The sequence below is a fragment of the Mustela nigripes genome, chromosome 2 (genome assembly GCF_022355385.1).
Source record: "Mustela nigripes isolate SB6536 chromosome 2, MUSNIG.SB6536, whole genome shotgun sequence".
Classification (NCBI taxonomy): domain Eukaryota; kingdom Metazoa; phylum Chordata; class Mammalia; order Carnivora; family Mustelidae; genus Mustela; species Mustela nigripes.
In genome coordinates this window covers 63,214,389-63,229,779 of record NC_081558.1, presented here as the reverse complement: position 1 = coordinate 63,229,779, position 15,391 = coordinate 63,214,389, and the positions used below count along the sequence as shown (strand labels likewise).

The 15,391-nt window shown below is 36.8% G+C and overlaps 1 protein-coding gene across 7 annotated transcripts in view; it reads right to left on the bottom strand.

Annotated features, from left to right (window-relative positions):
- LRRFIP2 (LRR binding FLII interacting protein 2) overlaps window positions 1-15,391 on the bottom strand; it is a 107,853-nt gene that overhangs the window by 49,213 nt on the left and 43,249 nt on the right. The window contains exons 6-10 of one of the 7 annotated variants that reach the window (XM_059390581.1): window positions 10,622-10,678; window positions 10,479-10,523; window positions 4,744-4,785; window positions 3,037-3,102; window positions 1,026-1,100 (exon numbers count right to left, since the gene is read on the bottom strand). The exons of the other annotated variants lie outside the window; for them this stretch is intronic. Of the exons in view, the coding sequence (XP_059246564.1) occupies window positions 1,026-1,100; window positions 3,037-3,102; window positions 4,744-4,785; window positions 10,479-10,523; window positions 10,622-10,678 (285 nt within the window). The remainder of the gene's footprint in view (window positions 1-1,025; window positions 1,101-3,036; window positions 3,103-4,743; window positions 4,786-10,478; window positions 10,524-10,621; window positions 10,679-15,391) is intronic. 7 annotated transcript variants of the gene reach the window in all.

Sequence of the window (15,391 nt, the reverse complement as noted above, 5' to 3'; positions counted from 1 at the left end):
GATAAGGTGGCAACCTCAGAAAACACTCAAGAAAAGAGGGCCATGGCACAGGGAGTATGGAGGTCAGTGGCCACACCCGGGTGGGTCACCAGCAGCTCCTGAGACACGTTTGAGATCTCACAGCAGACTCCTGATGAGCTTGGCCTGGTTGCTGAGGAAGCAGGTAAATTACCTCCAAGTTATCACACAAGTACTCTTTTCCAAACAGATTAGAAACACTGTATTTCAAACAGGCCATAGACAAACTGTCTTAGTTTAATCAGAAAAAAATGTACTTGTCACAATGAATCCAAGGCACTAACAAGGCACAGCATTTTTAAAAATGGACTTAAACCTTTCTTTTTCTGCTGTCATTTGAAAATAATTTTCAACTCTTTTTTCCAAGCCCATCAGACAGGGCAAATAAGAATATCTAGGTTGTGTGGGCAGGTTTTGACAACTGAATTCTTTTCTATGTATTATGTGCCACACATATTTCTGTTTCAAATGTATGATGTGTCAAACATCTTGAAAAAACAAGGATTCTAACATTAAACAAATAATTATAATCTTCCCATCCCAATTATAGTTTAAATTTTTACATATAAGCTTTTATTAAAAGGCCATCCACCATGATGTGTAGTGATGCCTACAACTTACTCTGAAATGCATCCCCCCAAAAAAGATAAATCAATGGATGGATAGATGGAAAGACAATAATATAATAAAGGAAATATAATAAAATATTAATTGTAAAATCTAAGTAGTAGGCACATGGGTGGTTAATATATCATTCTTTGAACATTTCTGTATGTTAAGTATTTTTCATTTAAAAAAACTGGGGAAACTGGTACTAATTTACAAATGTGGTAGTTCAATAATTCACATCATGTAAAGATATACAGACTCTATGAATTCAGTTACCACAAACTAGTGCACACACAGCCACTCACAGATTAGTTCTAACTAGTCAAAATGCAAAAACAGGGGTTAGAAGTGTGTTAAAGTTGGATAAAACACACAAAGCCAAAAAGCTTGAGACAAACCCGAGTATAGTAGGCAGAGGTGGGTTTGCTATGCCTAAGACTGCTATAGCTTCTCAGGTCAAAGTAGAGGCCACTCTGCAAAAAGTAAAATTAAACACATTTTTCTTAGGTTAAACATTGGTGACAAACACAAAGGCAAACTCAGATACTATCTACCCTCTTTCCTCCAAAACAATGACTTTAAAGCATTGACTCGCATTAAGTAAAAGTCAAATAATAATTATCTCAAATCTCCAAAAAAAGACTAATATTAAAAGTTAACTGTATGCAAACCAAGTCATTACTAATTTTTTTACTTTAAAAACATGAGCATATGGGGCGCCTGGGTGGCTCAGGGGGTTAGGCTGCTGCCTTCGGCTCGGGTCATGATCTCAGGGTCCTGGGATCGAGTCCCACATCGGGCTCTCTGCTTGGCGGGGAGCCTGCTTCCTCCTCTCTCTCTCTGCCTGCCTCTATGCCTACTTGTGATCTCTGTCAAATAAATAAATAAAATCTTTAAAAAAAAAATAAATAAAAACATGAGCATAAACCTCTGTCAAAATGGAATGGAAATAGTAAGTGATTTATTCTCATGTCATATTTAGTAACATCCTTGGAAAAGCCAAGACAACTGAGTAATTACCACTTTTATAATCCACTTGGCAATGTCACAGAAAAGAGCGAAGTCTTTTTCTTCAAATTTCTCCTAGTCCCATCATTTGACGAAATAAACTGATTGAATTAAGTTACCAAAGACACAGTACAAGTGTGTCCTAAACAGGTTTAGCCTAAAACATCTATGGCAGGTTCATTTTCAATACATCATAAAAACAAGCCATTATAAAGACTATGGTTACCTGGCAAAGAGAATGTCATCTATAAAACTGCCTTTCTAACCACTTTCTTCACTCAGAGTTAAGGAAATGTAAGCAATTCATGGCTGATAGACTCCTCCTGTACTGCTGACACTGTAATGTGGGTGGGGGGGTCTCTACCACTGACCCCTGCCACTCCCAGCCTGGCCTCCCCACACCACCCCCTCAACAAGGCATTAGGACTAACCTCTCCCCAGAGCTCCCAAGGCTTCACCCTCCAGAGCTTCTCACTAATGTCCTCTCCATTATTTTCCCTCCTACCTGTCAAAGCTTATTGATCCTCTCTCACCCCACCAAAGGTCAGAGCCCCCTCCAGAGGAACCAGTTAACAGGAAGCTTGGAACTGATTCTCACACCAGTGCTGTGGCAGCCTGACAGGAAGAGGTGTTCCTAAATACCCCAAATGGGCATTCTGGACACATTTTTCCCCCACAGAAATGTTTAGCAAGGTGGCTAGAATAGAGCACTATTAGTTCTGCAGTTTAATGGCATTCTAGGTTAAAGAGTTTTCTGCAAGACAACATGAGGAATTCTGCCAACACATACCTCATTCTTTCTACCAGAAAATTCATTCCACAATCCCAAAATTTGACCTACAAACAAACTCAGAATGAAACCTGTCTGTGAGTTTGGCACTGCCTATACTACCACAACTAAATCAAATTTCTAAAATAAGGATACAGATCTCACTAAATCTGGGTGCCTGGGTGGCTCAGTTAGTTAACTGTCTGCCTTTAGCTTGGGCCACGAGACCTGCAACAGGCTCCCTGCTCAGTGGAGAGTCTGCTTCTCCCTCTGCCCCTCCCCCTGCTAGTGTTCTCTCCCTCTCTCTTTCTCAAAAAAAAAAAATAAATAAATCTTTTAAAAAAGAATCTCACTAAACCTATTCTTGAAGTATATTCTAAAGTACAGTTCATAACTGAAAATACATGATTAATGAACTTCTTGTATTAACTTGCTATTAAATCCTGTAAATGAAAACAAAATTAATTTTAAATAGATCCTGATAAATCATGTTTCAGTATGTTATCAAATTACAGTAACACCTAAGGCATACATGAAAGCAATCATAATTCTTACATACCCTAAAAGTAATCAGTGAATTTTACAGCAGCACCAGCACAAGACAGTGGGACATGAGACAGAACACAACTAACCAGTGGGTCTTTATGAGAACCAGAGGACCTCTTCTTCATTCCATAAGAGTGACTGTAAGAATGATTCTGGAAGTAAACATCTGAAGTTAACTTTCACAATCACAGAGTGAAGTTTAAAAAATAACTTAATAAACTTCACCTTAAAATTATACACAGAAAGATGCATACGAGATACAGAGTAATCCCCATGGAATCTATTTCCGGCTGACTACCGAAGATATATAGCACCTCTATACATCTGCAGTCCCCCTGACTCTGCCCCCATGCCACCAAGCTCCATGTATAGACAGCTAAAAACGATGTAGGACTCAGAGCCAAGCAGAGCGTTTGTGAGGATGTTCACCCCACATCTTATTTGAGTCCTTTCCACCTTCTACCTTCCTTATAAAGGTATGCAGGACAATAGGTTCCACCTTCTTCTAGGCCTTTCTTAGCAAAAAGCCAAAAGGTAAACCTTTGGGATCAACCAAAACAAGACTGAGAGAAAGAATATGGCATTGTGGGGCGCCTGGGTGGCTCAGTGGGTTAAGCCGCTGCCTTCGGCTCAGGTCATGATCTCAGGGTCCTGGGATCGAGTCCCGCGTCGGGCTCTCTGCTCAGCAGGGAGCCTGCTTCCCTCTCTCTCTCTCTCTCTCTCTCTGGCTGCCTCTCTGTCTACTTGTGATTTCTCTCTGTCAAATTAATAAATAAAATCTTAAAAAAAAAAAAAAGAATATGGCATTGCTTTGCCCAAGAAAAGCACATGCTGCTCAGGAAGAAAACAGCCCATACAGTATGGATTACTTCTTATAGCAACAGCATTATCAGACAGAGGACCTTACACACAGATCCTCAGAAGACAGCACTGTCTCAGTACATAACTTCTCCCAGCACCACAAAGCCAGGTATAGATGAGGGAATAAAGGACAGAAATACTACTATATAGGTCTTTAGGTAGACAAGAAACCCAATCTAGCTATGTGCTGCTCACCTGATATAAGGAGATATAGCTAGAAATGTCCTACTTATCAGCAGTCTGCTCTAGGCAAATCATTTGACAAATGTGCAGCTAGATCCTAAATCCATCCACTCACTGTTCTTTTTTAAAATATGCATATTTTCCCTTTTACAAATTACCCTGAACATTTTAAGAGATGACTATATTGTCTAGAAACTCGGGCAATCTACCAACATAATATTAACCCAAGGAAAACATGCTATAACTAAACTTTCTTGGCTAAAATGACATACATAAAAAACCAACCAAATCAAGCAAAAATGAGCAGACATAACTGATGTTTCAGGTAACACCTGTCACTGCTGGCTGTTTCCTGTTTAGCAACTTCACATCTGCTGGCTTGTGACACATAACAAGGAACACAGCAGGGCCTATAGTCCACTGGGTATCAAACACTGGCAGAAACATGTCTTCCAGGCAATGCACATGTGTTATTTAAGGAGCTCATCACTTTAAGAAAAGATATTACTACCAATCTTAATCCTGAATAAGGAAGCAAATCATTTTTATCTGATCCTGAAATTCTAAAGGAAAAAATTATTCTAATGTTCAATTATGCCACAAGTGCAAAACAATAGTTTTTGCATTATTGGCCATATGCTTTCCCCAAAACATAACAAACCTGTGAAAGCTAGTAAATCTATGATCAGCATGATTAGGTATTTATAAAGTAAAACTCTACATTTAACACAAAGTCATGCACCACATACTAATGATGAAAGTCTTGACGATCTATCCTTGAGAGCATCATACTGGATTTCAGAAAAAGTTGAGAGTTGATTGCATTCCCAAAATCAGAAATATAAAGAGGAAAAAAGCAACATTTGCAGTTATTAAGACTCCAAACTAACCAGAATTTAAGTAAAAACAATTTTTTTTAAATCCAGCACTACTTTAAAAGTCAAAAATTATTATATACAAAGACCGTTACATTTGATTAAAAGAATCTTCTTCCCCACAACCACACCTTCCTAGTATAAGTGATTACTAAACTCTATGTACATGTAAAGCTGCATGCTCTCTTTCAAACACAGAATTCCTAGTCAATAATGGCGAGATGATTCAATCTCAGTATGCTGTAGCACAAAACACCCACAGGCAGCCTTTACATGCAGGAATAAAGCATTCTGAAATTAAAAGACGTTTTACTTTTTATTATTGTGATTGTTACCATCATCTCCCATTGTTTGAAACATGGCAAAAGCAAGGCATAGATACTGAAGCGAGAGCACATAACTAATACAATCGGGCTTATAAAAAAATAATTGCAGCACCAAAATGTGGAAGTTCCCTTGAATCTGCCTGTGGTCACACAGCTGAAAAACTCCCCTTCTCAAAAACTTTCCCTATTAAAAACACTGATCAAAATTGGTAACTTAGTCTAGGTAAAGTGTGGAATATGCACCATATACATTCAAGTGTGGCATTAAATATCAATCAAAGAAAAACACATAAAATTTATGATAAGATCAGAAAAACCTATTTCATATAGGGTCTTTAAGAAAATAAGCATAATACCACATTTTAAATCAAAGAAACTGAATTAAATTAGTAACTACTTAGATTTGTGATTTCCTAATTTTGTTTCTGAAGCATTCTAGCTTACACCTTTTAAGCAATCTTACCCAGAAGAGGCAAACAATAGTATTATTACATGTGTAACAAAAATCTTATTTATCTAAAATTTTCTAAAATGCCTAAAGTTATGCATTTAGTAAATTACGTGCAATGGTAAAATGTCACTGTATAGTGAGTGACATTTCCCTGAAAGTAAAGTTCCTTCTGTATAGAAATTTCACTTAGGTCTCTTCTCCATTAACAAATTACATTTTTTGTTTAAAAAAAAAATATATATATATATATATTATATTATCACTACAATATGTATTACTCAAGCCACACACATTCTTGCAACTAAACTATTCTGCCCTCCCAACCAGGCAAGTTCACTGAAGAAAACAGCCATGTCTTATGTTTTCTGATCCTCTCTGTAGCTCCAATAGCATTTTTCTTTTTCTTTTTCTTTTTTTTTAACTTTTTTTTTTTTTTTAAGATTTTATTTATTTATTTGTCAGAGAGAAAGCGAGCGAGATCGAGCACAGGCAGACAGAGTGGAAGGCAGAGTCAGAGGGAGAAGCAGGCTCCCTGCGGATTAAGGAGCCCGATGTGGGACTCGATCCCAGGACGCTGGGATCATGACCTAAGCCGAAGGCAGCTGCTCAACCAACTGAGCCACCCAGGCGTCCCCCAATAGCATTTTTCAAAGGCACAGAATTTAACAAGAGAATTGAAATTGATTATTAAATTGATTATTGAAATTATTTCAATTTTCTCTTTCGAAAACATAACGCAGAGTTCAGCTGGTTTTTAAAAAACTGCTGAATGTGATAAGAAATCCATAACTTGGACATCCCAACTGCTACTACAACAACTGGGTAAATATAAAGAATCCCTCCAGTACATACCAATTGGTATCTTTGTTGTTTAAAAACAAATAATTCATCAAAGAAGGGAGAACTGAAAATATTAAGGACTCTTGCTAAAACATTTCTGGTTTAGACAGTCTATGACAGTCTATCAAAAAGAATTTAACTCTCACAGAAAATTACCTGAAAGTCTTCATCTGAAATAAAATTAAAAGCAATGGAGCAACTTTTTGTTTGTAGAAACAAAGTTCAGCAAGTGTCAATTTCCATTAGAATATACCTATTATTCAAGCCCGCAGAAGGCAGAACTCTGAGAGTCAAAGTGCATAATATTAACACTGCACATTTTTCTGAACTACACACCATGATGTCTTTCTTTTTGGGTGTACTGGCTCTGCTCCAGTGTGTCCCAGTTATGGCCTTCGACGGGCTCTTCCATGGAATCAAACAGTGTAGTAGTAAATGACAAAACACAAATTACAAGCATATTAAAATTAAACTCATTAAAATTATACTAAGCGTATTAATAATTTAAGGGGAGCTAATATATACAACAGTAAAAATCTGCACCAGTAAGAAACTGTAGTGTGTTCCTACTGCTCTGGTTCAAGATGGCCTCAATTTCCTAATTTTGGACCTCTACCTTATGGTCCTCTCATATTTCAATATAAAAAGCAGTGACAAAGCATTTGTAAGATGCTTTTTACAGGCAGACTGTTTTTTGAAGAAACAGACTGTTTAAATTCTAAGCTCAGGGCTTTGATTTCATCCTCCTGCCCCCAAACCTTTCATTCACAGTCTTGAACTATCTTTGCTCTTTTTATTTTTTATAGAATGTTTATAGCATGGACACCATTTCCAGCCCAAATACCTTCTGGCAGGCCATCTTTCAAGAAAGTATTAACTGAAGTTAATTGGAGAAAAAAAAGATTGAAGTCCTAAGAATATGGCAGAAAACCTTAAATACATCTGCCTCACATCTAGGTACTACTATGACCATACATCCAATACAAGGTCCAGAAGTGTTAGACTTTTTTAATATATAGTTCATACATTTTAAAAAATAACTGGCAAAGAAATACCAAAACTCCCAAATTATAGAGCAAATCCCAATAGAGTTTAGGTCAGGGTTTTAGGCCATCACATTTATTTTTAAAAGAGAACAAAAGCTGTGTACATAATACAGCTTAATGTATGTGGTAGTTATTTTTTGTTTTATTTTTTGTTCTTTTAAACTCTTATTTAAAGATTTTATTTGTCAGTGAGAGAGAGACAGAGTGAACACAAGCAGGGGGAGCAGGAGGCTGAGGAGAAGCATGCTCTCCACTAAGCAGGGAGCCTGATGCGGGACTCAATCCCAGGACTCAAGAATCATGACCTGAGCTGAAGGCAGACACTTAACCAATTGAGCCATCCAGGCATCTGTGGTAGTTATTTTTTTAAAAAGTTAATAATCTGGGGGCTCCTACCTGGCTCAGTCAGTAGAGCATGCAATTCTTCCAAGCCCAAAACCCACACTGGGTGTAGAGATTACTTAAAATTTTAAAAAGAAAAAGGACATAATCTGATGAAAATTAGAACTCCCAATATTATCTATTTAAAACAACAAAAAAAAAACTTACCTCAATTATACTTTATTTTTAAAGATTTACTTATTTGAGAAAGAGAAGGGAAACAAGGAGCGGGAGGGGAATGGTGGAGAGGCAGAAGAAGCAGACACCCCACTGAGCAGGGAGCCCAATGCCAATCTCTATCACAGGACCCGGGGATCATAACCTGAGCCAAAGGCAGACCCTTAACCAACTGAGCCACCCAGGTGCCCCCCTCAATTATATTTCTTTTAAACAATGTTATTTGTGAGCTTTCAGACTTATTTCCAGGAAATCTAACTATTTAAAATGTGCTGGATATACACTCACACACAATAAGGTACTGGAGTCTCCTCTAGAGTGTAACATTTTTATTAATATTCATGTTCACGCTCAGATTTTTTAAAATACTGGGAGCTTTACTCTTTACCATAGCAGCAAATTTTCACTCTTACCACGGTGAAATAAAATGCTGTGAGAGTTCTACTTTTATCTGAAATGTATTTAATGATAAAATTTCCATAAAAAGAAAATCATCATCATTACTTTATAGACCCTCATGGTAACCAATTCTTCATCAGCTTAATTGCAGGTTTAATTTCTCTTGTGCTTGTTTACAGATTTGTTTTAAATCCTCCTAAATTAGGGGCACCTGGGTAGCTCAGTCAGTTAAGCATCTGCCTTTGTTTCAGGTCATGATCATGGCCAGAATCCCAGGATTGAGCTCTGCGTTGGGCTGCCTGCTCAGTGGGGAGTCTGCTTCTCCCTCTTCCTCTGCTCCCCTCCCCACCACTGCTTGTGCACCTCTCTCTCTCTCTCTCTCCCCCCCCCCCCGAGTGTGCACGCTCTCTCTCGTGCATGAACGCCCTCTCTCTCTCAAATATTTTTTTAAATGATTAAAAAAATAAAGATTCTTAAAATTACGTCAAACTTAGATGGTTTTACTGTTCAGTTAAAATAATATAGCCGGGGGGAGGGGGTTTGGGAGAAGGGGGTGGGATTATGGACATTGGGGAGGGTATGTGATTTGGTGAGTGCTGTGAAGTGTGTAAACCTGGTGATTCACAGACCTGTACCCCTGGGGATAAAAATATATGTTTATAAAAAATAAAAAATTAAAAAAAAAATAATATAGCCAATATACAATCAAGTTTCCCTGACACCACATAGAAAATTATAAATAACCAGCTTGATGATAACTGTGTGAAACCTCACACTATGAACACTATAATGGAAAGCAAAGGAAAAAGCCATCATTTTTTTTTTAAATGGGGAGAGATTGTTTTCAAACTCTCAACACTCAACTTTTAAGCTTTTATTGACTAACTCCCTATAAGATTCTTTTCAAAGTGTTTAAAGAGAAAAAAAATCTCCAGGTAGAAGAAAGATGAATTTATTATCTCAAAAAATGTTTCTCCTGTAAAATCATTCAAGCTGCTGATTAGACTACTGAGACTTGTTAATATTCTTATAAATCTAAACTTTTGCAATTAACTAAAATATGATTCAAAAGCAAGTGTACTAACTTACTGTAAAAAGAGAAAGTAGATTACCTTCACTAATAAGAAATATGACTAGAGAAAAGGACAATTTAAGACTATAAACAAATCTGTAATTGATATACCAGACCACACTTGGTTTATTATAGAGTACTTTTATATATTATACAAGCTAGGAAGAAAACTAGACTTAGGGAAAGTTAGCCAATATAGACCTCAACATGAAAGATCGTTTTACTATGAAAAATCTAGATATATGCTTATCAATATTGTCAATGCACAAATTAAAAGCATTGCTTTAAGGTTTCAAACACAATTCTTTAAAAGAAGATCAGTGTATTGGCACAATATACAAGACTTCAATGAACGAACTCTCATTTACCTTGATTTATAGCAATAAATGCTAAAAAGGTGAGACATACTACAAAATGTTAATCAAAATGTTGAAGTATGGTAATTACTGTAAATATGATAAGCAGGAAATTTTTCAAGTCAGTAGCTCAAATTTTCCATGTAATAAAACTATAATTAGTCAACCAAGAGCCAAAGCTATTACCCATTTAATAAAGTTATTTTTATAAATATGGAAGTGGGAAAATCTGAAAGTCCAACTAAACAATGTCATTCCATAGGAATCAATCTTATTATTTTGTGATAATTTTCCAAAATCAAAGTTCCTTTTCCACAAAAATAGTAATACATATGTTAATAGTTTAAAATATTCATGATTTTAGAATTGATTTATATTGATTATAGCAATGATTTAAGAGAAAGATCACTTTCCAATAAAAGGACTTTGCCAATATTTCCTCTCTTTTTTTTTTAAAGGCAAAGGAATATGAACACTGTCAGATTGTTCAGGCAATAATGCTGCAGAAAGCTCACACATATAAGCTTTGCTATCATGGTGCAAACAACTTAAAATACCAACCCTGTGACTGCCAAGACTTCGAATGGACAATGCATCCTCAACTCCCTGATAAGAACAAAAACAAACATGGCATAAGTTTGCAGGTAACTGCATTAAGTTAATGAGGGGCAAGTATAGGGGCAAGTTCATTGGTTATTACACACCAGATAAGGTTGATGATGACTGGACCGGTGGGAATACCTGGCCCTTTCTGAATCTTCCTGGGAAAGAAGAAAATACATGGAGAATTAATCACTGAACACAGGGCTATCAGAACAACTGTGCAAACAGCAATCGGTTAGGAGCACAGCAGCACCTTCTTTATAGCAAGCAGGTATGGACAACTCAGCTTCTGAAGCTGGGTCTCGGACAGCCACATGCTTCAGGTGGAAAGAAATTAGCAATAATTATAATCTTGTGTATGTGTGCCTGACCACTTCTAAATTGTAATCTATAAATGACCAGGAAAGCTCAATATACCAAAATAAAAATAAGCAAGTATACTTAACAAACAGAAACTGAGTTCAGCATTAAAAGTAAAGCTTTATTTTTTTTTTCACTGTGAATGTGCATTTATGCAAAGTAAGAAGAAATGTTTATTACAAAAACAGTTTCAGGACTTAAAAAAAAATTGGGTCATAATTTTGTGCTCACTACAAAAGAATTTTTTTGTTCTCTTGCACCCCTCTACCTGGAAAATAAAAGAATAACTAAATAAAATACCGGTGCTGTGTTGTTAATATGAAAAACTACTTATAAATAGAACAAACTATGTAAATCATTTAGAGTTGATAAAGTTATTTCAAGAGCTATGCCTCATGAAGACGGTAAAAAAAAGGGGGGGGGGACAAAAACAAAAATCAAATGATGACCACAGCCTAACAGTTGACCATATTAAATGCAACTGTAAACTTTTCCACAGTCAGCTATTAGCAATGGAGCATTAAGTTCTGTCTGTGGGATCCAATGACTAGTTCCTACAATCTAACCAACTGCAACAGTAAGGAACTTCTGATTTTTCAGAATTTCAAAGTCCAAAGTGTTAAAGTAATTTGCACTGACAGAATCTACACCCAACTGTCCAGCTGGGTTCCTAGCTAATCAATGCTGTCTTTTCCAAAAGAAATCAATACCTAAACACCAGGTGGCACTACAGCATGATCACTACACAGGTGGAAGAAACAGATGTGGTCATGTCCAAGCATCCATTTCAAATTACAGAGTAATTCCACAGAAACACTACAACCTAATGCCTTAGTTTTGGTCATGATCTTTTGGCATCCTTCAAAAACACTCCTGGTTGTCATCTGCTGTGTGCACTGATGCATGTGATCAAATGTTCAGAAGTCTGTTTATAAGCACCAATATGATTCAGTGATACAGTATCCAACAGTGTTCTGAACTTTAGGAGTTCATCAGTGATTTACAATTTTGTTATATAACAAACACAGGTAATCTACAAGAAGCCAAGCAAATTTCTTCCTTTTCCCCATCAGGTTATATACCACAAAAGTTTTGAGAGCATGTGCATAAACCTATCCCAGTACATAGGACAGAACTGGTCGTAACCAGTTCTAGGCTAATTAGCTTTACAGAGCCCTGTGCTATTCACACAGCCTAATTCTACACACCCCTTCCCAGTCTTATTTGGGGTACTAGAGCAAGATACATTGTTTAATGTTCAATCTTTCCTATACCCTTTTTTTTTTCATTCCACCTACCACGCAAGGGCACTTGTTAAAAAATCAACCTCTAAAAACCAAAGTTCATTAAAGATGCAGCAAAGACAGATGAATTCATATTTATTTTCAATTACGTTACTTATAAAAATAATTCTTAATAAAAATACCTTAAATAACTTATTTTTTTGCCCCATTTGGAAAAACTGGCCAAAAAAGACCTTAGAAGACTCCATAGAGGCCACTTAATGTGAACTGCAAGAATATAGTTTATTCCAGTTATAAACTACACCTTAAACCAGCACTGTCCACCAGAACTTTCTGAGACAAAGTGAAAATGTTCTGTTTGTGCTGTCTAATAAGGTAACCAATGGCCCCATGTGGCTACTGACCCCCCTGAAATGCTAGAAGTGCAACTGAGGACTTAAATTTTTAATTTTAATCTATTTAAATCTAAACGTAATTACCCACATATGGCTGATGGCTACTATACAAACAGTAAGGCGAGCTCAAAGCAAATGTTCATTATACCAAAAAACCGCAAAGCACATATTTTACTAAGAGGCTGCCATGTTGCACCACTCTTATATAAAAAGGCAGGCATTTAGATACTTGTGAATTACTGTCCCTACCTTGACTACTTCTGCACAGTGACAAACATGAGAGAAAGAGAAGGAAAAAGACCCCAGAACTATTTTTAAGAGCTAGAAAGGTCCCAAGAGATTATACAGTCTGATCCTTTCATTTTAAAGTAAAGAAAATTGCAGCACAAAAAGATTAAGTAGGAATTCACAAAGACATAAAGCTGGGACCAGCATTCAAATCCTCTGACTCCCTAGGCCACCAAACCATAAAGAGACCATCCTACCCAGGCTAAATCTACACTATGACATAACAAGAACATGAAGACAACGGCCAGGTAGTCTGGGTTTTACTCAAAGATTCCTCCTTCTCTGGAAGAACAAGCAACTTCATTTCCCAGGTATTCTAGAGTAGTATTTTAAATGGCCAATTGGCTTTTCCTGAATTAACAGCACCAGGGCCAAGAGAAAGAAAAAAATTCGGCGACCGTGTTTCCAGGTACCAACTACAAGGCTGACTATCCTTCTCTTCCACAGTCTGGGAAACAATCCATTTTCATTGTCCTGGAAGTTAGCAGTAGTATAAAGGATCCAAAGCAGAAAAAAAAAAATCAGAACAATGCCTTAAAAAATGGATGTATAGGGGCGCCTGGGTGGCTCAGTCCGTTAAACATCTGCCTTTGGCTCAGGTCATGATCCCAGGGTCCTGGGATCAAGTCCCACATCGGGCTCCCAGCTCAGTGGGGAGCCTGCTTCTCCTTCTCCCACTTCTCCTGCTTGTGTTCTGTCTGTCAAATAAATAAATAAAATCATTTTTTTTAATGGATGTATATTTATTCAAGGTTTTCTGGAAAATTGTTTTGATACCTCTAAATTCATGGCAATGAAACGTAATCTGCTTTTAAAAATTCACTCCATGTGGAGATGTAGCGATTTCATTGAAATAAAGAAGACCACAGCCCATTGAAGGCACCTGGCCCTGTTCTCTGTCAACAAGTAAGATTTAAGTCAAGGCTGGAGCCATTCTCTCAGTTTCAAATTCAGAAACCTCAGAAATTGCACATTCTCCTCCAGGTCACTAACACGCTGCTGATGGAGACGCTCGGTTTAAAAACAGAAACACTGGCCTCACTAGGACTATCTGGAGGCCTACAAAGACTTGGGCCCTTTCATCTTGGTCCTCTCACCTTCCAACCCTCTAGCAGGTACGGCGGGCTCTCCGACCTTGGAATTTTGGCTCTGCCAATGACTGAGCAAGTTGTTGACTCCATCCATTCTTAATCACCTTATCTGTAAAACGGAGATGGCGGTCCCTATCTTATAAAATGGAGACATATGTAAAAAGCCCTGGCACGGTTCTGGCATATAGACCCTCATTGTTACTTCATTCCTGAGTCTCATGCCATGGCTTTTCCTCTTCACATCCCCCAACATCCCACCTCTACACCCAGAAAGTGTGAAAATTAGGAGAAATTTTTAACATGGGTATATTTTTCCTTCTAATAACTGACAATCCCATTATTTGTATGAGTTATTTTATTATAAATTTACTGTTCTTTATATCTTATATTGTGATTATAACATGCCAACTTCTACTATAGGCTCTTAAAATGCAGCCAGAGAGACAGATAAGCTGAAAAGGAAAAGGAAAAATTAGTTTGAAAAGAGTAAAAGCAAGTGTCGAAGGGGTTAAGTGATAATTATTGCCATCTGAAACTAAACCCCATCCATATTCTCTGTGAGTCGAAGTTATCACTCAGGACTTGAGTTAATACCATCTGCATTCTAAGCCTCCAAACCGAAAATGTTCCCCTTCATGAAAATCTAGTGCATTCACTTCCTGAACTACATATATTTCACAGAGATAAAAACTATGTTTTTATCTTCATGGTCTTGGAATAGAAGAATCAAACATGAGACTTTCAATATAGGCCTTTCTTCTTAGTGTTTTGGTGTGTTCTAAGATAATAAAATCTCAGGCAATTTAATTTTAGAACTACGATACATAATTTTTAAAAATTAAACTAATATTTCCATGGAAACTTTACAAGCAAAAGTGATTTCTTTTATTCACAAAAAATGTTCTTAATGAATCAACAGTAAGATAAACCAGTTTCATGCAGAAGACACTTGAAATAAAACCAATTAGGCTAGCTTTAGTAACAAGAAAGGACAGATTCTACTCTAAAGTAACAAACACATTCATGAGGAATCACTTAATTGTAAGTAACCAAACATTGTCTTTCTCTCCTTTCTAAAATATTACAATGAGAAGTATGATAAAGTTTTAAATCTGTAGGTGAATACAGTCATAAATATTTTTTATAGCCATAAATATTTTAATTCTGGTTGTCCTTCAAAATGCTGCTGTAGAAAGAATTTGGTTATAAAAATTTGTTTAACAACCATTAGTGGTTCCTAGCCCTTTAAGGGATCACAGACTCCCTTGAGAATCTGGTGTTCACTTAAAAATATACATATATTCAAAAGTCTGCATGAGATTTTAGGCTTCCTGCTCCATCTCCCGTGCCTGTTCACATTGATGAAGAAACTCTGTAATAGGAGACAACTGGGGAAATTACCAACGTAGAAAAAAGTTCAAATTTAGGAAGGATTCCCAATAACTAATATTTTACTGGTTCATGATTTGCTCTTGTAGCTAAAAATCTGGTAG